We start from the raw sequence: 26,682 nt of genomic DNA, 5'->3' as shown, positions 1-26,682 counted from the left end.
GCAACAGCGCCCTCTCGTGGTGTCTGGCACAAGGGGAACATTTGTTAGCCAGTTTCAAAAATCAATTTTGTAAAAATCATAGTTTTTACGGATACGGTTACGTTACGGAGTTTATAACTCGACCCTAAGTGATAAATAATAAACGTTTTCGTAACTCTTTCTGGGTTCTTCTTTAGGTTTAATAAATTGAAAAATAAGCTGGATCTTCCAGAATCATTCATAAATATAAATTCGAACACAAAATCGAACATTAAGACGAAGAGTTCGAATAAAGCGAACTTATGCGCAAGCGCTCCCCGTGTCAACTTCATATACGACGAAACACTAAATATCGTCGAGAATTTTTTGAAGGGTCTAAAAATATGTTCGATTTCCCGCATAAATGCAAAAAATCGCATCTAAAATAGTACAGTAAAGGTTAAGCGTTAATCCTGTCCCTCTCCCCCGCGGGGATTTCCAAAAATCCCTTCTTAGTGCAAGGTCCTAGAATATATTCTAGACCTTGTTCTTAGTGCGCATTTTCATGACGTATCCTAACTGTATACCAAATTTCACCTCTAGGTTCAGCGGTTTGCTCTGGGCGATGATGAATCGACAGCCACCCAGTCAGTCAGGACATGTAATTTTATATATTTAGATTACAAAAAATACTGTATTTGTTATTAAAATTTGATATTCACATTTTGAACTTCTTATAAGCATATATTTATGTAAAGTAGTACCTTTGTGGTCCGCTGAATATATGTAAATTTCTAATTTGGCCCATTAAGGAAAAAAGGTTGAATGCACCGAGATCCGCCATTTTGGAACTGCAGTGCGGCTCCATGTGAGTTGTTAAAAGATCTCGAGTAGCGATTTCGAGGTTTTCGTAGCGCTGAATTTAACAAGTCCTCAACCATATTATCTAGTAGCCTTGACTTTTTCTTTTTTTTTTTTTTTTAACTCTTTCCGCCCAGTGGGCACTAAGAGGGCCTCTTATAGCAAGCCCATTATGGGTTCGGCCAGGCCCACAATGGGGCGGCCGGGTGGTGAGGGACGGGGACCGACATATCCTGACGAACCACCCCCCGAAAAATTCCTGGGGATTTTTCGACCCGTCCGGATTCGATCCCGAGTCCCCCAGGGCGGCAGGCTGCTAACCTTGACCGCTCGGCCATCCGGCCAGTAGCCTTGACTAGAAATTTATATTTATATTCGAATGTAGGTACGGTACTTATACATTTTAAAGAGGTAAATACTGTTAGTTCCACTTTCAATGTTTTTCAATATTAGTTAATTCGATTAAAAACCATTAAATTTAAAAACTTTGACGTTTTTAATTTATAAAATATAATTCTATGTATAGCTCCTGTTTGGATAATTATATCTTTTTAAAATTTAAACAATGTTTATCGTTTGAAGTATTTAATAATAATAATCATTATATTTATATTTTTATAGAAATAAATATGTAACAAAATATAAATTAAATATTTTACAGATTAAAACCGATAAATAAATCTGGCAACACGTAAAATTACCAGCGTGGCGACATGTTGCGAAAGTTAAAGTTTTGGTTATGTGATTGCTGCATGGTGTGAAATTGTCTGACAAAATGTCTATTTTTTATTACGATAGCAACGATATCGAAGAAGGGCAATTCGACGATGCCGTAGAAAATACGTAAGAATTTATCTATTCAAATCTTCATATTATATATAATTTTAATTAAATGTGTTCTTTGTTGTTGTTTATCTATATTATAAAATACAGTCGAATCTCACGGGAACGAGAAAAAATCTGACATATAGAGGTTCCTATACAGTAATAGGTTTGATAGTATGTACAATATTGTATTAATATAAAGCAAGTATTAGGTATTGTTAAAAGTACGACGCGAAAGAAAAACACGTACACGTGTTGATCAATTAAAATAAATTTAATTTCGCGTTGGAAATAGATGGTACAATTTCTTTATGGATTCCCGTTGTTCCTCGGTGTTCGTATCGTAACCGTAATCCGCGTAGTACAGTACGTTACAAATGCCGCCCGACAATCTTACTTAACTAACCCGCGCGAATTTTAATCGGACTTAAACTAATAGGAAGGGATAGAAGAAAAAAAGGGAAGTAAGAAGAATTATAGGATAGATGGGTACCCAATTCCTTGGCTGTTGTTGGACGCAGATCTTTGTCTCGACCTATAATGCTCGTATGCTCGTACAATGACGGTTTCTTCCAGTGATCGGATTCTCTTCTCGATCTGTTCCTTTTGGCCCTGTTCCGCAGAGCTCGCCAATTTCTCACTCTCGAGGTTCGCAGCCACACGTCTTTCCTCGTTCGTGTCCGGCCAAAGAATGTCGGGTGGAACGTTCCCTTTCCCTCCAGGCTCGTCGCCGTCTATTGTTTTCCCCTACCTCCTGGTTGGCTACGGGTAAGTCTGAGTTCTCGGAAGTTCGAGACAACGAGACAAAGAAAATTGGAAAGAAGGATAGATTTATAGAAATAGAATATAAATTAAACTACAAACTATATATAAATAAAGGCGTACAGCCACAAAACTATACATAAATAAAGGCATACAGCCACAGTATAAATAAAGCTTAACAGAAATAGTCTGTCAACAGTTTCTAATGTCTGACTTCAATAAAACACAAGTCGAACTTGTAGCCTACTAGTGCGTTCGCACGCAATCCACGACTCGCTTTGATCTCGATTGCAACCGTTGCCGTTCGCACGGGCAGTCCACTTGAGAACGACCCGGCTATTGCACGCCGCGATAAAACTGACATAATTACGCAGTAAGTTGTGGACACCAACAAAATGGAAGTTTTTGTTACAAATAAATACTTTTTCTTGCCATATATCTAATAATAGCAACGTCTCGGTGTCTCTCCAAATATCTTTTTTTTTCTCTGTTGATAGCCCAACACTTGTTCTGCAGCCATCTTGTTTCTTCGTGCGTGGGATTGTGGGAACTCTCTTACGACTGGATCTAGTTCAAAAACTCTCTCGTGCTGATCGGGGTCGAATCTCGTTTCGGTTGAGAGAGGTCGCATCGCGGCACGGTCGCCGATCTTATCGCGATCTAGATCGAAATGCTCGGTGCAAACGGGGTAGCCTGTTAATGGTAGAGTGGGTAAAACCACTAAATGCTGGTAGATGGTTGTGGGTTTGCACCTGGCCAAAGGGCTGGCCGTATGGAGTTTTACAATTCTCTTCCCATTTGTAACATAAATAAGAGCCAGTTTCACACAAAGCCCTCCTGGAAGGCATCCCCCTGAGGAAAATCACCCTTGTGTTTGTGTTGCATTGCCATAAACAAATAAACCAAATCAAACTTGTAGCCAGTCAGAGAAAAACAGTGTTAATTTCAACTATGTACTGTACTTTATTGCAAGAGTGTTTCTCGACTTCAATTTATGCTATCAAAATATGGTCGCCGAGCTTTGAATTTGTAATCGACACTTCAACCCATAATTGGAGATGTAGAGGTTTTGGGAGAAAATTATTTGAGATAAACAAGAAAAATATATTGAATTTAGGCTGAAAATGCAGGGGAAAAGATAAATTTTGAGATAAACATGTTTGAGATAGACAGATTTAGCTGTAATTACATATCCTAATTTTACAGGTGTAAAAGATCATAAAACAATTTGTATTCTTTTATTGTAATGAAAATAATAATTTGTTTTTAAATTCTACTAATATATTTATTATTATATTTATATACTAGCTGACCCGGCCACGCGTTGTTGTGGCTCAAAATATATCTATTATAAATGTGTAACACTTCCCCCGTGGGGAGAATTTCAAAAAATCCCTTTTTAGTGTATATTCTGTTGACGTCACCTATTAAAACGCAATTAAAAACGCAAAAAACCGCATGTAAAATAGTATAAATAGAAGCCGAGTTCTTCACGGTAAGCCTTAATCCTGTCCCTTTCCTCGCTGGGGAATATCGAAAAATCCCTTTTTAGTGTATATTCTGTTGACGTCACCTATTAAAACGCAATTAAAAACGCAAAAAACCGCATGTAAAATAGTATAAATAGAAGCTGAGTTCTTCACGGTAAGCCTTAATCCTGTCCCTTTCCCCGCTGGGGAATATCGAAAAATCCCTTTTTAGTGTATATTCTGTTGACGTCACCTATTAAAACGCAATTAAAAACGCAAAAAAACCGCATGTAAAATAGTATAAATAGAAGCCGAGTTCTTCACGGTAAGCCTTAATCCTGTCCCTTTCCCCGCTGGGGAATATCGAAAAATCCCTTTTTAGTGTATATTCTGTTGACATCACCTATTAAAACGCAATTAAAAACGCAAAAAACCGCATGTAAAATAGTATAAATAGAAGCCGAGTTCTTCACAGTAAGCCTTAATCCCTTCCATCTCCCCCCATAGGGAGAATTTCGACATGTATATTATATAAAAACACGTGCATATTCGAATGCAACGTTGTGTCAAAATTTCAAAGGAATCGGTAGGAACAAACAAACGTTGTATTTTATTTATATAGATAGGTAGAAAATGATCTGCTTAGGTCCATTCTCACAGAAAAGCATAATGCCTCACAGAAAAGCAAACTTAGGTCGTCTGAAGTTAGCGCCATCTGTTGGACATAAAAGCCTTAATCCATATATAAATATATTTTTGAAAGGGGGGAAATGGTGATCTTCACATATGCCACAAACCTTCGTGGGAATGTATTAAACAACTTCCCAAAGTTTCATGGCAATCGGATAAATGGTGTGGTAATGCATAAAGGACAAACACACACACACACACACACACACACACACACACACACACACACAGACAGACATACATTCGTTTTTATATATATAGATAATATATGAGGGTAATCCCAAAAGTAAGGTTTCCTATTTTTTTAAATACAAAGAAACATTTATACAAAAATAAAGTTCATATCAGTTTAAAGCTTAAACATTTACCTATTTTTCTACATAATCACCATTTCGATCGATGCATTTTTGTAGACACAGTAGCAGTTTTTGTATGCCCATGTCATACCGCCTCGCCACCATGTCGTGGGTCCCATCTTGCGCACGCCTTCCGATATTGCAACTTTTCTGTTAAATCCTATGAATTGTGCTTGGGGAAAGTCCAATAACCAAAATGCAGAGATTATCCAGAGTGATTCGTTGATCTTCACGCACGGTTTGCTCAACCTTCACGACTGTCTTGTTGGAAATTGACAGTCTCCCACTTCTTTCTTCGTCGTGAATTTTGGTACAATCGGCTGCAAACTCTCTATACCACTTGAAGATGTTTTTGACATCTATGCACGACTCGCCACACACTTCCGTCAATTGGCAATGAATTTCAGTCGTTTTAAAAACAACATGGCAGTGAGCTGGTATGACATGGGCATACAAAAACTGCTACAGTGCCTACAAAAATGCATCGATCAAAATAGTGATTATGTAGAAAAATAGATAAATGTTCAAGCTTTAAACTGATATGAACTTTATTTTTGTATAAACGTTTCTTTGTATTTAAAAAATTAGGAGACCTTACTTTTGGGATTACCCTCGTATGTAGGTCCTCTCTATGTAGAGCTTTTGCAGGATCATTTGGCCAGAGCCCGTGTCATAGAGAGATACCAAAATTTAGTCTTTTTGAAAAAATATGAAAGTTACAAAATTGTGGTGAAAAATCTGCTTTTTACTTGTTTTAATGATTTTATTTATCTATTCTTATAGTTTTCAGAGAGGAATGGAATCTTATCTCTCTCTCAGGTCCTGATTACATACACAGGTTGTCTAAAAAGAAACTGAACTTTTGCTCTAGAAATGGCACAACTAGTATTAATGGTCAAATTCAAAATTTTGAATGTTATATTATCAGTCGTGTGCAATAGCATTTGAATGGGTTCGTAACAATCCTTTGTATGGCTTGAAATGTAAGGGTTATTTTATGATCATCAACAGAAAATTGCAATGGAACAACATGCCAACATTAAGTTATGCATAAAACTAAAGAAAACTTTCACTGAAATGTTTAAGTTACTGAAACAAGTATATGAGAATGATTGCCTATGCTGAACACAAGTTTATGACTGGTTTAGTTGATTCAAAGATGACCAGGAGTCAATTAAAAATTATCTGAAAAGTGGTTATCTGAAGACAATGACTACAAACAGTAACATTGATAAATATTATATATAAATAAATATATGTGACAAATATTAGGAAAAGATCTGAATGTGACCTGTAGAATGTTGTCAGAGGAGTTGGGAGTGTCAAAGGACTCTCCGCATTATTTTACATAATCATTTGAACAAACATAAAGTCTTTTCCCACTTTGTTCTGCACTCACTCATTGAGGAACAAAAACAGGCACACATTCATCATACTCAGGACATTATCGAAACAATTAGCTGCAATCCAAATTTTCTCAAAAATATTGATAAGCTTCCACCATTCTGTAACCCGGCACCATATCAGTCGTGATGATGCCAGGTTAACAGAATGTCACTGTATAACTTCAAATTTTAAAATAAAATGGTTAGTTATATATATTTGTAAATTTAGATGACAAATCTATAATTATTTATTTAGTATAATAAACATTTAATATAAATTTTAAAGTAATTTGATAATTTGTTTGTTCTGTTTTTTTACATAGTTAATCCCAAAAAAATAAATCATTAGTTAACAAATCTTAAGTTGATGGGTTTTGTTGTAGAATGTTATGATATTGCGATAAATATAAATGCAATGTTCATCAAACTGTGGTCAGTGATCTGTTGGGAGTCTCTCAAGTTCTTAGAAAATGTCATTGATGTTGCATGTCTGAGGTGAGTGATCATGGTACAGGGTTATGTGACACTTTTTGTACTTGTCTGCACTCAACATGATACTCCACAATGGAAACAAGCTTAACCAATGGCAACAATGAATGGTGCAGTCAATAAGTAGTCCTGTGGTGGCTTGTTTATAGTGTTGGATAGGCTTGTCGCTCCAATATAGTAGGTGTGAATACTCAATGCCATTCGTTCAGCAGTAAATGCGGCAGGGTATACTAATTCCAAGTATGGGTCCATCTTAAACAAGGTCAAAAGATCGCTTTTTCCTGCCACGGCTTTACATGTTCCAAAGGAATACACGATAGTCTTTTCCACATTACCATTCTATGGCCGAGTCACCATCCATGTTTGTTGTATTTTTAGGCAACTCGTGCTTTTTCTACCAGTCTCTCTGCAGCCAAATCTTAGAAGGCTACTGTGCAATGACAAATCAAAAAAGAGGGATTACTATATATACAGTGGAAGACATGTATGTGACTTCATACCAGTTCGACAATGTTACAAGTGTTTAACCTTCGGACATCTGGCGATTAACTGTCCTGCAAAAAATAAAGTCTGTAGCCATTGTGGAGATGATCATTTATTTCAAGAATGCACTAAGAAAAATGAAAAATCGAAATGTTCCAACTGTATAAGAGAAGGCCTTGATAAGCACGAGCACAACACCCTGGATAAAGAGTGTCCTTTGTATTTAAAGGCCAAGGCATTGTATGTCAAAACCACGGACTACCTGCCGTAGGGTTCCTGGACCAGTGCAACTTTTCTTTTATGCCCGTGCATTATTGTTAGTCTCGTGAGTTTGTAATGATGACACAATGGTGATTAGTGCCGCCGGCATGGAATGGTTTTGTCGGTACAACCTTGATGCGTCTTGTTTCGCCCTCTTGCATTTGTTTGCATTGTCGCATTCGCATTACAGCAAGTAGTTTCTCTGTAATGCAGCAGCAAGATGGCTGCATTCTTGTCTGTGTCCGTGTTTATTTTTGTTGTTTTGTTCTTCTTTTTTCATTTGTGTTCTCTGTAACCTGAGATTTCTTTGTAAAGGTTATGATCTGTAGTGCTTAAGTGGAGCAGGACATTATACTCAGGGTTTTTGTACAATAAAGATAATGAAAAAAATGAAATGTGCAATGACAGGAATGCTGCTTCCGTACTAGAGAGGTCTGAGGTTTACTCTATCCCAATGGAAAATAAAACATCTGGTATTCACATCCACTATGTTGGAGTGACAACTAGAATGTTGGCTTGTCGCATTTCCAAACACCAGCATTCCATCAGGGCAGGCAAGGGTGATACCGAGCTAGTAAGAATGGTGTTGCAGCACCAATATACCCTGCTGTGGGACCAGGTGGTGATGCTCAGGCATTGTGATAACAGGAGCATCGTGTTTATTTGGGAGGCCTTCCTTACCGCTGCACTAAATCCGTGCAACACTCCCACGCTTGATTTGCCTGCTATGTGGGTCAACTTTTATAACAGATTAAGGCATTGTCCCTAGCTCCACATCACAGCATTTTATAGCGCATGCACTTTGTCACCATGCACATATGTTTAAATTTCTTTACATTCAGTTCCATCATTGGTCTTGTTCTAAAGCTCTAATGCTGTTAGTTTAATTCAAAAAATTTTTGTTTGAAAAAGGATTTTAACAATTTTTATCTGTCTGACGAAGATGGAAACAGTTTCATCGAAAGCACTAGTATTTATAGTGATATTTGTACATAGTTTAACACTCGTATGTTAATTTTCTGGTCTCTTGCTGATAATCATTAAAATTTAATTAGATATGAGAATTATTTATGTCTATTTTAAATTTAACCTAATTAATAACTAATAAAATATTGTTGGGAGGAAAAGAGGATTTTCTTTTTTAATTTTTAACTCTTGCCCTGTGGATGTTATGAGGACCTTTCTCAAATCCATTAAATTTGGCCAGATCTGCATTGGAAACAGATGGTTGGCGAGGAACGGGTATTCCACGAAACATTCCCGAATTCTCATTCGGACTCAAATCTGACCCCCAGAGTGACAGATTGACACCTTTACTGCCTCAGTCGCTCAGTCATCGGAGAAAAATAATTAACAAATAGAAGCAGTAGAATAGAAAAAACATTCTATTTCTAAACTCTTTCTACCTCATCGGCACTAAGAAGATATTCTGAGTTTTATGATTAACTGGGTCGCATTGCACAGTGCCAAAATTGCACTTGGTGATGTTTTTATTAAAGTGGTAATAAAATCCCTGGTTCTCTGGTTCTCTTATTTTGACATTCAGCATGAAATTGAATCACAAAGCACACTTCAGGAAAAATAGCAAAATGTTGAGCTCCTGTACAATGCAAGTCCTGTGCACCACACACCTAGCATTGTCATGATGTCAAGTGGCAAGTTCAGACAGGAGAGCAGGAAGTGACATTGAGAACTGAAGGCAGTTTTCATGAAAAACCACCCAGTGTTTCCAGATTGGAATTTTTTATCAACTCTTAGAAAATTTTGGGTGACATTTTTTCACTCTAATCTTTTTCAGTAGACTAAAACAAAAAATTTTGACTCGACGGAACATGGGAAATACCAACCACAACACCATCTTTAGTAGAGACTTATGTAAACTTGAGGATGGCCTACAGAATAGGTTGAAAACATTTGTTTGTATCAAAATAATCTCAACAAATTAAAGTGTTTTGTAAGGATTGTTTATTAACATGTGAAATATCATTTAAGCATTGTAATCAAATATGTTATTTGAAATTATTAAATGATTTGTATTTCTGAGTGAAAGTTTAACATGTTAATTTTGCTTTCCAGGCTTCAAACTGATAAGGCTACCAGCACTTACTGTATATTCATTAGTAAGTAAAACTGGTGGTTATAAATAATTTGAAGTGACAAAAAAATTAAAAACTGGCAAAATTGTGATTTCTTTTTTCAGTGCTATCCCTGAATAATAATATATTTTTATGTTTTTCACATTATTAATGATTAAAAAAATATTTAATTGTATTTTGAAATATTACATTTGTCTTTGCAGAAATAAAAATATTCAGCAAAATATATTTGTAGAACAAGGAACCGACAAAGAACTTATTCAGAAAGGTAGTATTAAAGTATTTTTGATCATAAATTTGATAAATTTTTCCAATTATTAAATTTAATATAATGAAACAAGTTGTAGAATAAATGCAAATTACTAAATATTTTCTTTGCTCATTTATTTTATTTTATTAAATAATTTTCTGAATTCAATTTTACATAAGCTGTAATTATTTGTATGTCTAAAGAAATATTTGATACTATTATAATTCTCTTAATTAAACAAAGTAGGACCATTACAAAAATGACTGAAGGTAAATTTACATCTGATATTTATATGTTCCACTTAACAGAAATACAATATGCTGTTGCTAATCCAGCCGCTCGATTATTTGGCATACTCTCCCCCGTTGTGGTTACGTATGCGCTTCTATTTCCGTGAAAGTATTAGTCATTTTGTACAATCTATTATCTTGTTTAGTTGGATTTAATTTCTCTGCACGATATTGCATATTGGCAGATCATATTGATATTTGCATGCTTGCCTCCAGAAAGAATAGGTACCAAAGGATGGCGGATCATATACGTGTAATTTGTTCCTTTAGCCCTATAAGTACTTGGTAGTCCAGCAACCTGTCTAATCTAATACCCTATTGTGCAAGGAATGGCTGAATTAGTGAGAGTCTAGTATACACAAAGAAACACTAGTTAATGCAATTCTGAGAGAACATTCTGAAGTGCCTACATTTCTAAACTTATAATAACAAATGCTTATCTTTCAAGATAATGAGAATTGTTAAATATTCCAAGACTGATCTTGAGAATAAACTAGTTTTCTATTTTTTAATCAGTGTGTTGGAATATTATTTTCTACATCTAAAGTTGAAGAACTTCTAAATATAAACTAGTGTTATGAGATCAAAAAATTGATAATGTATAAAAGAGAGATGAAATTGCATGCAAATTCTTTATAAAGTAACCAAAAAAATTCACAAACCATAGAACAGTTCAATAGTAAGTTTAAGAACTCTTTAACTCTTGAAAAGAAAATACTGTTTAAAGAATTAAATTCATTTTTTACCAAGTTAAAGATTTTTATTAATTATAATATATTAATATGTGCAATTTATAGGCTTTACATGTAGTCACAACATACTCTGACTTCTCAGATCAGATGTGACTTTTGTTTCGTGACACTTTCAAAACACATTGTGGTCTTATTAAAATGGAAAATTCATGTTGAGATTCTTTTAATAATCAACCAAAATGCAAACTGGCAAGATAAAAATGCCACAACACATTGTGGGTACTTATTAATACAACCACAACAGTGTGATAAAATTATCCATGTTACTTAATTTGCACAGATATTTTTAATAAATAATAATTAAAATTTACACCAAAGGACTAATTCTGAACAATGTTTATTATTAGAAAAATACTCATCAGTGAAAATTCCTGTCACAATACTTTATATGATTAAAAGAACCGTAGTACAGTCTAACTTGGTTATAACGTCATCGGATGTAACGACAACCCTAATGTAACGTCAAATTTTTATCGGTCCCACGACTTTACTATACTAGATAATGTTAAAAAACCCGCTTGTAACAACATAAAACCCTGTTTTAATGTCATATTTGAAGCACTCCCAAATTTACAAAATTAGATTAGAAAATTTATTTCACAAAGAAAATACTACGTGTTTAGTCCTAGGGTCTAGAACGACTGTGGGTGGTACTCTCACCACCTGACTTCGGTGGGGTGAGGTTTGCTACTTTTAACGACGTGACGATCGGTTATTATGTACTCATTTTCAAATTACTTTATGCTAAATTGTTAAATATTCTAATATTTTTAATATAACATATTACATTAAATAGTTTATAAAGAAATAATTAAATTATTTTTAATTGGCATACATTAGTTTAAGCTTTTGTTGCCTTTTGATTCGACATTATTCTCAAAACCGGAAGTTCCGCCATTATTGAAATTTATGACAAATAGAAATTTCTTATAAAAGGTAATTTTTGAAATTTTTAATTACATCGATGTAAACTTAAACATAATAATGTAAATAAAGTTGATTTAAACATGTAGTTTGCATTTTTATACATATGATAATAAATTTATTATGATAATAATAGACTTCGCAGATAACGACACTCGGTTATAACGTCAAAAAATTGCCGGTCCCATGGATGACGTTATAAACGAGTTGGACTGTATAATAAATGTAACTTTTTGTTTTCTTTTATAGTTTGCAGTCAACAAGACAATTTGCTGTTAATGAATTTTTTTTGTTTGTTTTTGTTTTTTGTAAAGAAATTTTGTTTATGAATCCTTGATACCTGCATATGATACCTTAAGATCCTAGATTCCTAAAAATAATTATTCCAGCCAGATACGGAATTCATTTGCAAGTCACTTTGTCAATTGATTGCAAATTTGTTCTCAATAATGACACACCCACAAAGAGGCCAACTTCAGCAAATTTTTATATTAATATTAGTAAAAAATATAAATAAAAGTTTGTATTAGAAATTTGAGGCATACGTAAAATTAATGAGGATGTTTATTTTCAGTATAATTCTCAATATAGATTAGAATTTTATTTCATTCTAACTAATAAAGAAGTTTGTTACTTATTTTTGCACAGATATTTTTATCAAATTGTGTCATGGCTGTATTAATAAGCACCACAATACATTGGCATTTTCACATTGCCAGATCATGTTTTGGTTGGTTACTAAAACAATATCAACACAAGTTTCGCTTTATGGTCTTATTGAATGTGCCAAAACATGCTACGTTTTTGAAAGTGTCACGACACAATATTTGTGTTGTGACTGGATCTAAGAAGTCGGAACGGGTCGTGGTCTGTATCGGCGGTCGGCAACCGGCGGTCCGCGGACCGTCGACGGTCTGCGAGAAAATTTGGGTAGTTTGTGGAGAAATTTCGACATCGATCGACGGAAGGTTATGCAAAGTATTATGAAAATGAGTATTTGCTGTTTTCACTCTTTTGGGTTTTTCAATCGAATCTAAAACCAAATACAAAGTGACTGTTATCAATAAATAATGAACACACAATAAACATTATTGTGAGTGTGATTGTTATCCTTCGTGGAAAAGCACTAAGAATCCATAAACTTATTTCAAACAAGCAGCAATGAACTTTAGGTTTGCATTAATTTGTTATAATTAAACAAGTGAGTTTCATATTAATATAGTAAAATTGAACTTTTATCGTGATTATTCTATGAACTCAAAATTGTCAGTTTAGTGGTCTGTGAGGTCATAAAGGTTACCAACCACTGGTCTATATTTTTGTTCAATGAGCATTTCAGTCTTTGAGTCTAACATATATATATATTTTCATTTAACATCCAACGTGTGTGTCAAAATAAATGTTGAAGATAGAAATTGATAAAGGTGTTACGTTACAATTATTCAAAATCTAATTGTACTGCATAGAAGGTGAAATGTATCCATCTATCAAGTAGCATTATCAAAGATCTTAGAAATTGAATAATGCTCAAGATTTATCATTGAATGAAAGGACTATGTTACATTATTTTGTGTGCCAATTCACTCAAATTGATTTTGTAATGTAACAGCTTCATCCACTCTTGTCTTCACTTATTTTGAATAAATCTGAATAAACTTTATCATTGATCACAGTTTTCATCAAATGTTATGATAATATGTATCATTTTAAATATAATTTTAAATTTTTTAGTATAAACATTTTAAAAGATAATAAAAAAGTCAATATTGAAAAAGTTCCACAAAGATGGAAGCATACGCCTCAAAACAGACCTTTACTCGTGGCTACTGCCGGAATTGGAGTTTTGTTCTTCCTTCGCTCGACTTCTATTGGAACTGCCCACGATAATTTACGTAATAGTAAAATTACAAAAATATTAAAATTCTTGTAAAAGGGGCTTCATCACATTATATTTTAATACAAACAAACTTAACCCAACCAAAAAACAATAAAATGTGATGAAGCCATCGTACAGAAATTTTAATATTTTTGTAATTTTACTATTGACGTTTTTTTGATTTTCATATTAAGAAGTAGAATGGTTCAGAATATTTTCAGACCCAAAATTTTCCCAAAAGTTATTGCATATAAGCACACAAAATAGAACAATAATTTACAAACCAGTTAATTATTACTGTACAGTTTGGAAAATTAAATTTAATCATAAAAATAATTAAATAGACTTACTATATAATTTTCCATTTAATGCTAGTCTGATAAATTAACTTAATACTATTTTAAATTTAAAAAAAAAACTTTAATCTAACTACATTGTCTCCATACGATAGCACAATTATAAACTTGATGCAATGCATTAACAGAAAAAAGAATGAAGTTGTTTCTAGCTCTACAAATGACTACTTTCAACAAAGGATGCTAATTAATAAACTTCTTGATGTCCAAAAATGCACCAATTTTTTGCAAAAATAAAACTTTTTGTGAAATTTTTCACTGACTTTTTCATTTTTATTATTTTTATGTTTTGAAATGTGACTATATTTTTATGATGCTTTGAAATATATTTTGACATTAGTGTTTTTTTATTTTATAATAAATATATGAAAAATAAAGGTAATTAGCTATTTAATAGAGACAATTCAAAAAAATTTTTAAATAAGTTTGTTAATTTGCAAATTTTGTGTATGGGGAATGAGTAAATATTTCATTTTAATTCAAGCTGACATGAAATTTCGCCAATTAAACAGTGTCAAAAAGAGTTTTGAAATAAGAACAGATTTTCTTTTTTGGGTACTTTTAAATTTGTTTTAGTTTTTCAAAAAACTTGAAATCATGTTCAGTAACTAAGACTAATTTGCCTTACTGAAAGTGCATAACTAGTAAGTAAGTAGCGATGTAATGGATGACTGAACTGATTAGAAATAAAGTAAATAACATTCTGATTTCACTTTTAAAACACGTGATCACTGAATTTCTACAATCGATATCCACAGCCTTAGCTGAAATGCTTTTTATTATACGTTTTTGTGGTTATTGCCATAATATATTTTATACTTCAAATTTCCCCAAACCTCATTCTTGCAATCAGACATGTTCTGCACCCTTGGAAGTCAATAGATTCGGTTGGTGGGCATTTCATCTCAGTATATGTAATTTTAAAAATATTTGTTGAAAATTTAATATTACATGTACTACGTTTGATGTTTATGATAAAAATATACAACATAGAATAATCTTTTAAATATATTTTTATGTAATTTGTAAATTTTTATCATTAGTTCATAAATTTCATATTAAAAAATGCTTGTTTAAATATAACTGTCATTGGAAAATTATTATTAAATAAATATTTTTTGCTAATAATTATACTATAAAGGCAAATTATTTCTTCTGACTCATTAAATTCTATTAAATTTTTTTATAGTGAAAAAATTGCATTTTGATGTAGATAAGGAGGAGGAAATAGAAGAACCTTATGAAGACGACAATGACGACGACTTATATAATTGCAAAAATTCTTACGATTATGGTACTTGAATTAATATAACTATTTATATATATATGAAGATTATATAGTATTATTTATTTTTAAGAATTGTGTTTAAAAAAGTACAATAGGTTATATAAGTGTGCAGTATATTCACAAACCTTGGTTTGGAATGTTGTGATGCACAATAGCAAGGATGTACAAGAAGGATATGAGGTTATGAAATTAAAAGGATCTGAAACACATCTTGGGTTACCAACATATACAGTTGGATATGCTTAAGAGAGTACTTTTGGGTTGCTGTATTATGCTCCCTTATCTGAAGTAACAAGATTACTTCATTGATAAATTACATACTTTTTAAACCTTAAAATTCCAATAAATAATTTTAAGGATTTAAAAGTATGTAATTTACTGTTTATACATATCCCAGTTTCGCGTAGAAGTTAAAAAGAAATCGCTTCATTGTTCATGGTATTCAATTTTCTCCATTTTTTCATGAATTAGGGGCTATATGTAACCTATAACACATTTGGAACATTAAAATTCATGTAACAAGACACTTTAATACCAAAATCCAGCAAAAAAAGAAAAAACTTTTAATAGAAAGCATTTTCTTCTGTGTTAAATTGTCATTGGGCTGCAATTTGAAAAAATTGTAGACCTATAACTTTCCATTGTCATCTGTCTGCTTGTCCATCCATCTGTCTTTTCTTAATTTCAAGAATAAAGTTAGATGAAATCCAAGACCAGATATGGAAACGTTAGGGGCAGGAGGCCCCAATTAACTATATTGGAACTTCCAATGCAAACCAGAAGTTGTGTTATTTCAATTTCAATACTTTTCCCCTGAAAGCAGTTCATAGATGACTGGCATGACTCTATTGCTAAAGGAAAAATATGATGTGCAGGGCAAGCCACTACTAATTTGAGATAGAGAACATATATTTTAAATTAAATAAATGAAAAATGACTAAAAATTGCAGCCTGACGATGATGTGATGACACAATAAATAACTGCTCATTGTCAAGCTAGAAACTGAAAAAGGAACAGAGCATGATGGAATACTCAGTTCAAAAAATAGACTTCTTTTAATTAGTGATTGCCATCCACGTGTAAAGTTGAATGAGATAGGAGACAGATGTAAAATTAGATGTCATAGAACATCTTTCATGCAAGAGGGAAGGAGTCTGCCTCTTTGAAGTTGATTGCTGCATTTTTTGTAGTTGCTGTATATGTCTCCAACAGTTTCAAATATTTGAGTTGTTCTTTGTGGTTGGTACAATGTAGCAGGTGGGGTTAGTCAAAATAGACAGCAATATTGCAGTTGGCTTATGTGACAAGGGCTTAAGCCACTTACAGATGGAAATGCAATGTTCTTTGAGATGGGTATTCAATGGTCAGCCTAGAGCTCCCACACATTCTAAACTGTAGTTAAATCTGATCTGTGAGGAGGATAGTATATATCTGTAAAATGCTTTGGTTACACATTTTACAGAATAACCAAAGCAGAAAAAGGAGAATATCTGCTTTGTCTCAATTCCACTCAACAGATGCTTTTATACCCCATAATAGACATCACAGTAAGTTTCAGCTATGGTGCTGTTGCTTTATCCATAAATCTGTATGGGTATTGGCTTGTTACATATCATTGTTCAAACACTGATATCTCTATTCTTTTTTGCTTCAACACCTTATATTGTTTTCCATCAGGCAAAATCTCTATGATATTGCAAATTTCTAGTGTTTGTATTGGAAATTTTCAATATATGGTTATGTTAACTGTAATCATGAGATGTGTTCTGCCTTTGTGTATTACAAGCACATGTCACCCTGTATTAATCCTGCAAAAGTTCCAATGGATTCCTTGATTTTTGCACTTCCAAGTTAGTTGGTCAAGTTACTTTGACTATCCTGTGTATGGATTCACTCAATAATGAATAATATTATATGCAATAGGCATCAAAGCACAAATTCTGTCATAAGTTAAACATATGGCCTTGCCATAAATTCAACTTATTCTGTTATTTCACTTAAGATGATTATTGTAAATTGATATTAAAAAGAGACCAATGTTCTAAACAATATATATTTTAACATAATTTATTATATTAATTCTGATTGATATCTTTCCATTTGATTTTAGAACTATATGATCATTCTAAAGTCTTGAAACAAAGTAATAATCAAGTAAGAGTTATAAATTTAGTAAATTTACAATGATTGATTATCAATATTTTTACAATTAAAAAAGAAAAAGCATTTCTTTAATTTGGTAATTACATAATAAATTTTAGCAATCTCATACAAATCAACAGAGTCTCCCAACTAAACCAACAAATTTTCAACCCAATGAAAAACTTTTAAGAAGATTTGAAGACAGAATTAATGTTGGTATGTTGAATGTTGTATTTTAACAAAGAATAATTTTTATTACGTAACATAAAAATTTTTCATTAATTTTTTTATAGATAAATATGAAGGTCCTCCTGTGCTGCACAGTACCATTAACTCTCTTTTAGAGAATAAAAGGCATTCGGATTCTGAAAAGTAATTTTTCTTTCGAGTGTCCAGTTTTTTTTTAAGTTTAATTTGACTTATATAGTTTGATATTTTCTATTTTAGAGTTAGGATTAAGGATAAAGCATTTCGTGCAACTGTCGAACAGGTTTTAGATCCACGAACACGAATTATTTTATTTAAATTATTGAATCGTGGTGTTATTGAACAGATAAATGGATGTATCAGTACTGGCAAAGAAGCAAATGTTTATCATGCTACATCTAAAGATGGAATTGACAAAGCAATAAAGGTTTGAAATTTGAATTTTAAATTAATTCCTAATGAAGTTTTGTAGTCAGTAAAAAAATTTAAATTATGTTTTTTTATTTGAAAAATAGGATTCATCAAATCAATTTTTATTAATTTAGATATATAAGACTTCTATATTAGTATTTAAAGATCGAGACAAATATGTGAATGGAGAATTTCGGTGAGTTTTCTTATCATTTTAGTATAATAAATAATCTGGATTATAAAATTTTAAATGAGTTTATAATAGATTTCGGCACGGATATTGTCGTCACAATCCAAGAAAAATGGTAAAAACATGGGCGGAGAAAGAAATGAGAAATCTTACTAGAATCCATCGGTGTGGATTGCCTTGTCCTGAACCAATTCTATTAAGAAGTCATGTTTTAATAATGAAATTTATTGGAAAGGATGGATGGTATGAAGTTTATACTTATATACTATATAATGTGATCAAATATAAAGTTTACTTGCAAGAAATAGACTTAACACCACAAGCTGGTTGTACTTGTTAGAAACCTGTTACATGTAACAAGAAACACTTAAGCTGGGTATCCGTGTAAGCAATGTCACCTTGCAATTTAAACACTTTTGGCACTGCACATGTACAATCTAAATAAGCATCGAAATTAAGCATAACTGTGCAACTTAGATGCTCAAGCTAGATTTACTTTTTATTGTGTGAATTAGGCATGGCCACTCAGTGACAAGTAAACTACATCAGATGTTCTTTGTTTCAACTTCATCAGATGGTTTGACATTTTCTACAAAATGGCTGGATGGATAAATGCAGAGCATGGGAAGAAGTTTGCAATTTAAATGAAATTTTTAGTAAAAGGGATGGAAAGTATAAAGATAAAAAATGATAAAAATAATAATAAATCAACATTTTGTTTTCTTTTTCTTTTTTCCACAAAGAACAGAATGTCACTAAAATGATTGCATTATTGGCATCATCTTCCTATGATTTTTTTTTTTTTTTGCTAGATAGCATACAAATAAAGTAGTGGATACTAGTAGTGCATTTTGTGTCATGTGATTATATGCTGGCTTGGCAAGATGAAATCACTTCTGACTATCCAGCTTTAAATTTTGAACTTTACTTATACATACTCAAGGGACTACTTTTTCTGCTCTAAATAAATAAATCAATGGTGCATAATAAATCATTCAAGCATTACCATGTGTTTTCTTTGCAAATAACTTTTTCTATTTGATCACTTTGTTTTATTGACTTATTGTTAACACTAATCTGTTCAAATTTATTTGTAGGCCTGCTCCTTTATTAAAAGATGCTGAAATTACAGAATCTAAAGCTAGAGAACTGTATTTAGACTGTATCATAATGATGCGTAGACTTTACATTGATTGCAAATTAGTTCACGCCGATCTGAGTGATTACAATCTTTTGTGAGAAAAATATTTTTAGATGTTTGACTGACTTAATAAAATTTAAACTTTAATTTTAATAATCGTTTTGTTTAGATATCATGAAGGAAAAGCATATATTATAGATGTATCGCAGTCTGTCGAACACGATCATCCATTTGCATTAGAGTTTTTACGAAATGATTGTCAAAATATTAGTGGTAAGAATAAAATATCTAATGAAGTTTCATACCAGAGTATATAAAACTGATCATGTAAACAAGGTAATACTTTTAGGTTATTTTAGAAGAAAAGGAGTACCCACGATGACTATCAAAGAACTCTTTGACTTCATCACTGATCCAAACATCAATAACAGTAATATAGATGATTATCTGTCAAAAATGCAAGAAGTTACTTGTAATAGAACAGCAAAAGAGATGAGTGAAAAGGAGAAACTTGAAGAAGAAGTAATTGGATTTTTAATTTATATTTTGAAATATTTATTAATTAAATATAATAATCTTATCATTTATTAATTTAAATAGGTATTCAAACAAGCTTACATTCCACAAAGATTAAATCAAGTGATTAATTACGAAAGGGATGTCTCTCAAGCAAAAGAAGGAGAAAAGGTTGTTATTTTTTAATCCATGTTATAATAATTTAGGTTAATTGTTATTCTCACAAGAACTCAAATATTATAATAATATATATGTTATGGACTAAGTGATTAATATGAGCATTGTAAATAATGCCTGGCCATTATGAATAATGACAAACAAAATTGGGCACTGTAATAAATGTCAATTCTTTATCATAATTTATCATAATTTTCGGGCTAGCAAATGGCTATAATATTATTATAGCTATTTGCTAGCCCGATAATTTGGCATTGGTTGAGCTTTATCATAATTTATCATGTTGACTAGTTAATATAAATACTGCTATCATCTGATCGAGTGAAATGATAACATATTGAGGAGTTAGCCAATCAGCACTTACATCTGAGTTGCATGTGTACATTGCATTTACTATCAAATTTCAATTCATGAGGCTAACAGTTTATCTTATGCAACGTTTTAATTTACTTTTGTCTTTTACAATAGTGTGTCTTTTTTTTAAAAAAATATTGATCATGGAGCAGTTATTAAATACAACAGAATCTCATTGTAGTAAATCAGCGAGACTACTGAAAATCATCCATTGTTCCAAGAAACTGTTACAACTCCTAGACAAAAAATTAGAATATTCACCTAACTGAAAGTTTATTGTACATTTTCTCATGAACAACACAGAGTACAAAACTTTTTTTGACACTACAATAAACAGCGCTTATGTATACTTATTGTATCCATTAATCAGACAAATTAACTTATGCATTTTTTTTTTTTTTTTGTTACAAATGGGAATGAAATGACAAAAAAATAGAATAACAGTTTGACCTTGACAAAAAATTAGAATATTAGTAAAAACAGCCAGGCAAACAGCCATAAAAAACTAAATTGTAATGCAAATTTGCATATTCCTGGGTAGAGCAGTATAACAGTACAACATGGGGTGTAAACATGACATCAGTGACAAAACTAAAGGTACTATCATAGCCTTACACAAAGCAGGAAGAACACAAAAAGAAATTGCAAATTATGTAAAGTGCTTGCATCCAATAATTTCTAGAGTACTGAGAAACAAAACCGTGTTCAAATTTTAACTAACACCAGAAATGTGGACATAAACGAGCAACGACTGTGAAGGGATGAGAGCAACTTGAGAAGGATTGTTGTGCAAAACCACTTTAAAAGCATTAAACGGTCCCCGAGAGTCAACTGAGGAAGGCCATTCGAAGGGCCGAAGCCTGGAGAGCAGGCGGCCAGGAGACGGTGGTTCTCCTCCCGGTGGGCGAGCCCCTGCCTAGGGAGCTAGGCGAATATGAGGGGCGCCGCCGCCGGGCTAGGGTTGGGGCTAGTGCCGGTGCCGAGCCCGGGCCGGAGCAGGTCCCGAGGAGAAGCCGTCTAGGGGCGCTAAGAGAGGAGATAGCCTCTTGCTCCGGCCCCGTCGAGCCAGGGTGTCTGGTTTACCCAGGGTGACCCCCGGAAAAAAAGAAAGGGGAGAAAAGGAGGTTGGGAAGACCCGCGCCTTAAGTTTGTTTTACTTGCATGCACAATGGAAGGCAACTGGAGTGAACGTCAGTAGCCAAACCACATACCAAAGGTTGCACGACTTGCACTTCAACTGCCGTGTTCTCAAGACAAAGCCATCTCTAACAAAAAAGAAACAATAAGCGCATATCAGATGATGCAGAGAGAGGGTCATATGGGGACAAGACAACTGGAATAACATTCTCTTCAGTGACAAATCCCTGTTTTCTCTCTCCTGTGCTGACCAAGGCCCTTGTGTATGGAGAACAAGTAGAGGATTTGATCCCGGGATCCCGACTACTTTTTAGTCCCAAAATTTTCGGGATTAAGTTTTCCTGATCTCGAGATTTTCGGGATTGACATCATTTTAAAAAAGTTGCAAAATAGACTGCATGAAGCGAAACATTCAGTGCCAGTGCTCTTAACAGAATTGCTTGCCTATCATTTCAATATAAAACTTCTTGTATTTTGAACTAAAATGACAGGCAAGCAGTTCTCACTGGGTTACCTGGTAATATACTTCATTTTTGCATATTTGAATTTTCACGGGCACCAATTGATTTTCTGGTGCAGTCGAGAGTACTTTTGGTTGGCTGTAGAGTTCTAACATGACCCTTCAAAAATTCTAATAAGTCATTCAATGGAGGAATATCATCACCATTAAGTGAGTGCTCCCACCAGCCTCTGGTTGTTGCATTCAATTTAAATTGAATAATGAACATAAATAATATGCTCGAAAACTCATCTATATTAAAATTTAGAGCTTCTAAGGATCAAATACACTCTGTAGTTGATTAAACAAAATTGTAAAACGTGTCAGGTGCATTTATGTTATCTAGCATTGATGTACAGTCCACAGCTCTGTCACACGTGTCAGGTATGTTATGTAACTGTAGACTTAAGAATGTGGGGTGAGATCTTCCCGCCTAGTACTCAGTGCGTTTTACCTGTCAATGTGTCGGCCATCTTGTTTTGCCAGCGGATTTTAGTAGTGTTTGTTGGCGCAAACGCTTCTAAATAATTCCAAATAAATAATCCCGGGATTGACTAAGTATAATCCCAAAATCTCGGGATTAGAAATAACGACTGGGATCGAATTCCCTAAGAACAACTGAAGAGGCCAACGAAAAGGACTATGTGAAGAGATTTGTGAAGTTTGCATTGTCTGTCATGATCTGGGGATGCATGAGTGCTAATGGTGTAGGACAACTGTGCATTCTTCAGGAACATGTCAATGCACAGACATATCAAAGAGACATTTATGATACCATCAGCAAGGTTTTAGTTGAGGAAATATTTCTATTTCAACAAGACAGGGCATCCTCTCATACCACAAAGTCAACGATACATTGGTTACAAGAACGACAGATTGCAATCCTGCCTTGGCCAAGCAATTTCCCAGACTTAAACCCCATTGAAAATTTGTGGAGAGTCATGAAATGACAACTTAATGAACAGTGCCCAATTCTAAAGAGGAACTAATGATGTGCATTTGACACATTTGGAACTGCATCACCAGAAATGAATGTGAAGCATTAATTTGCACCATGCTCGACAAATTGCAAGCAGTAATTATAGCAAATGTCAATGCCACAAAATATTAAGTTTATTTTGTTGTATTTCCTATATGTATCCCACATTTAGCTAATCTATTTCTTGTCATGGTCAAACTGTTATTCTATTTTTTGTCATTTCATTTCTATTTGTAACAAAAAAACTTGCATGAGTTATTTGTCTGATTAATGGATATAATAAGTATAGATAAGCACTGCTTATGTAGTGTCGAAAAAAGTTTTGTACTCTGTGTTGTTCATGAGAAAATGTACACTAAACATTCAGTTAGGTGAATATTCTAATTTTTTGTCTAGGAGTTGTATATTGCATACAACAATACTTTTCACACAATCAGGAAAATTTTTTTTTAACCTCCTACATATAACAAATACTTGTACTTGAAATTATTCAGTCTCTTGAGATCACTATACTTTATTCTGCAGAAACACATATGTTACAAGATTGTACATTATGCCATATATGTTTATGGCAAAGCTGACAAAAACTATAAGTTATATACTGTAAGTACAAAGAGAGGCAAGGTATGATATGTATGCTCATTAGCACTTCACAATTGGCACTAATCAATGTGCTATAGGAGGGTGCTAATGTGTGGCTGCAACATTAGCAATGTAAACTTCAACAATTACACACACATTTTTGGCTGTGTGTTTTTATTTTATATTTTATTACTATATATATATATATATATATATATATATAGTATATTAAGTGAGACAAACTACCATTTGACATAGAGCAACTTGACCTATTTGGCCCTTGTGCCAAAAAACATCAACTATAACCAACTGTGTGCATTATATTTATTTAATTGAGCACCCAGAAACACCCAAATATTATTTAAAAGTTGGAAAAATCACAATGTTTACAATAAATGGGGCTAAAAAAATTACATTAATTTGATGGGACTAGGGGAAATCTGTTATTCCAAGAAATCCATTGTTCTGTAATCCTTTAAAATGAGATTTTGCTGTAATATGAACAACTACTTCAATAACTGGTTAACTAAATGAGTAAATAGCAGCAAAAGGTAAGAATAGTCAAATTTTTTACAAAATTGGTGCTTTTGACAATGATACAATAAATGAGAGAGTCAAAAACAAAAGTAACTTTGAACTTACCTGGAAAACATCAGCATTTATATACATATGACATTGTACATGGTGTGTCTGGAAAGTAAGTACCATTTTGGAAAAACTCACATAAAAAATCTTTTTTCAAAACAAAATTTATTTTTACATGAAAGAGCATGTCGGAAACTATTTTTCTCCATAGTTACCACCATCATTCAGACATTTGTCATATCGGGAAACCAACTCGTCTATACCCTCTTCAAAGAAACATGCTGCCAGTGAAGACAGCTACTGCTGAACATTGGTTGTTGCATCATCATCGCTGGCAAAGCGCCTCCCTCCAAAATCACACTTCAAGTTCAAGAACAAATGGTAATCTGCAGGTGCGAGGTCGGGGCTGTATGGCGGGTGATCGAACTGCTCCCAACCAAATTGTTGAATAAGGTTTTGAGTGACACCAGCAGTATGGGGACGTGCATTGTCACGAAACAACACAATGCCTTTACCGAGACTTCCACGTCTTTTGTTTTGATTTGCACGACGAAGTTTTCGCAGTGTTTCACAGTATCGTTCCGCATTGATGGTTTCACCTCTGGGAAGGAACTCAACAAGCAGAATGCCCTGTCTGTCCCAGAACACGTTGCACATGATTTTTCGTGTTGACAACGTTGTTTTGAATTTGTGTTTTGTGGGGGACCGTGAGTGCCTCCACTCCATCGACCGTTGTTTTGATTCTGGAGTGACATAACAAACCCAAGTTTCATCATTGGTAACAATTTTGTTTAGGAATCATTACCCTCTTCGCCGTATTGGGTAAGAAATGTCAAAGCACTTCCAAGTCGCTTTGGTTTGTGGACATCCGTAAGAATTTTGGGAACTCAACGGGAACACAATTTGTGATAATTTAAGTAATTTGTGACAATCTCATGCAAAACAGTTTTTCAAATTTGTGGAAACTCATCACAAAGCAATCTTATTGTGAACCGTCTGTTTTCACAAATTTTCTCATTCACTTTTGCAACCAAACCATCATTGACAACAGAAGGCCGGCCACGCCGCGCTTCGTCGTGAACATTGGTGCATCCGTCATTGAATTGTCGAACCCACTTTCATTCCATTCACCATTCCATCACTCATTACATTTTCACCATAAATCTCTACAAGTTGATGACGAATTTCAACTGGCTTAACATTCTTTGCGTTCAAAAACCGTATTACAGAACGCACTTCACAGTCGGCGGGATCGGCAATTGTCTTAAACGTCACTAACATGTGGAAGAACAATGTGTTAGTGAGCATTCAAATGTCACTGGACTGACCATCAACAAGAGACACGTGTGCACGGGCCGAACTGCAATACTACCGCTGCGGCGGTGGTAGAACGAAACAGTACTTACTTTCCGGACACACACGTCTCGTGTCTATTGGAGAAATAGAAAATTCATTGTACTTGTAAAATAACATAATTTGATTAAATATTACATTCATACTGAAGAAATATTTCAGATATTGCACGATGCCCATATCACAATTGGCCAGGGCAGCAGAAACTGTATGGAAAAAGAATTATGTATGAAATATAAAAATATCATAAGAGAGATGATCATAATTTACTCGAATTTGTGTGTAATCTGTCAGAAAAACAGAATGTTTTTAAAAAAGACTTGGTAGTTTTAAGTAACAAAATGAACTCAAGATGTCAAGTTGATCGTACAGATAGCAGTCACAAGCTAATTAGAAATATAAACGTATAGTCGTGTATCAAGACCGTCTTACTAAATTCAACTATCATTCAATTACAACTGTGAAAAACTAAGAGGGCTAAAAGAGTAGTATACAGTGAAACCTCGCTTAACGAGCATAATTCATTCCAGGGTTTTGCTCTTAATGCGAAACACTCGTTAAGCGAAACAGTTTTCCCCATAGAAATTAATGTAAAATACGATAATGCGTTCTGTGCCAAAAAAATGCTCAAATATTTTATGTATAACGTTTATTCAAAAAAAATTGTACAGTGTACACTGTTAAGGAGCACGAATCATCGTCATCATCATCATCATTTCTTCTAGAGCGGAATGAACCATCCTGGAATGAGAATTCGATTTGCAGAAACAAAAAAAAAAATTACAGTTAATATATTTGATAAACACTTCAAATGATATGCCAAATTTTTGGGTTATGTAAATGCTGTAATTAAATATTAGAAATTAATTTATTTGACTAGAGGTAGGCAGTTAAGTTTCCATCTCATTAAATTTGATAATTTTTAATTCAGACATTTCTAAAATTTAATTTGGAATCGGTCATTAAATTTAATGACCCAAGAATTTGGCATATCGTTTGGCACGTTTATTATATAACGGGCTATGGTTGTCGATGAT

The 26,682-nt window shown here is 33.4% G+C and overlaps 1 protein-coding gene across 1 annotated transcript in view; it reads left to right on the top strand.

Moving 5' to 3' along the window:
- Positions 1-1,489: 1,489 nt before the first annotated feature.
- Positions 1,490-26,682, top strand: part of RIOK1 (RIO kinase 1) — a 28,786-nt gene continuing 3,593 nt past the window's right edge. Inside the window, exons 1-13 of the mRNA XM_067269225.1 lie at positions 1,490-1,662; positions 9,839-9,903; positions 15,273-15,377; positions 17,483-17,526; positions 17,634-17,730; positions 17,808-17,886; positions 17,962-18,148; positions 18,267-18,328; positions 18,398-18,565; positions 19,420-19,557; positions 19,633-19,736; positions 19,813-19,985; positions 20,064-20,150. Coding sequence (XP_067125326.1) covers positions 1,595-1,662; positions 9,839-9,903; positions 15,273-15,377; positions 17,483-17,526; positions 17,634-17,730; positions 17,808-17,886; positions 17,962-18,148; positions 18,267-18,328; positions 18,398-18,565; positions 19,420-19,557; positions 19,633-19,736; positions 19,813-19,985; positions 20,064-20,150 — 1,377 coding nt within the window. The 5' untranslated portion in view covers positions 1,490-1,594. The remainder of the gene's footprint in view (positions 1,663-9,838; positions 9,904-15,272; positions 15,378-17,482; positions 17,527-17,633; positions 17,731-17,807; positions 17,887-17,961; positions 18,149-18,266; positions 18,329-18,397; positions 18,566-19,419; positions 19,558-19,632; positions 19,737-19,812; positions 19,986-20,063; positions 20,151-26,682) is intronic.

The sequence above is a fragment of the Centruroides vittatus genome, unplaced genomic scaffold (genome assembly GCF_030686945.1).
Source record: "Centruroides vittatus isolate TY-2023 unplaced genomic scaffold, ASM3068694v2 contig_349, whole genome shotgun sequence".
Classification (NCBI taxonomy): domain Eukaryota; kingdom Metazoa; phylum Arthropoda; class Arachnida; order Scorpiones; family Buthidae; genus Centruroides; species Centruroides vittatus.
Note: the sequence above shows the minus strand (reverse complement) of the source record. Positions and strands in the feature narration are given on the sequence as shown.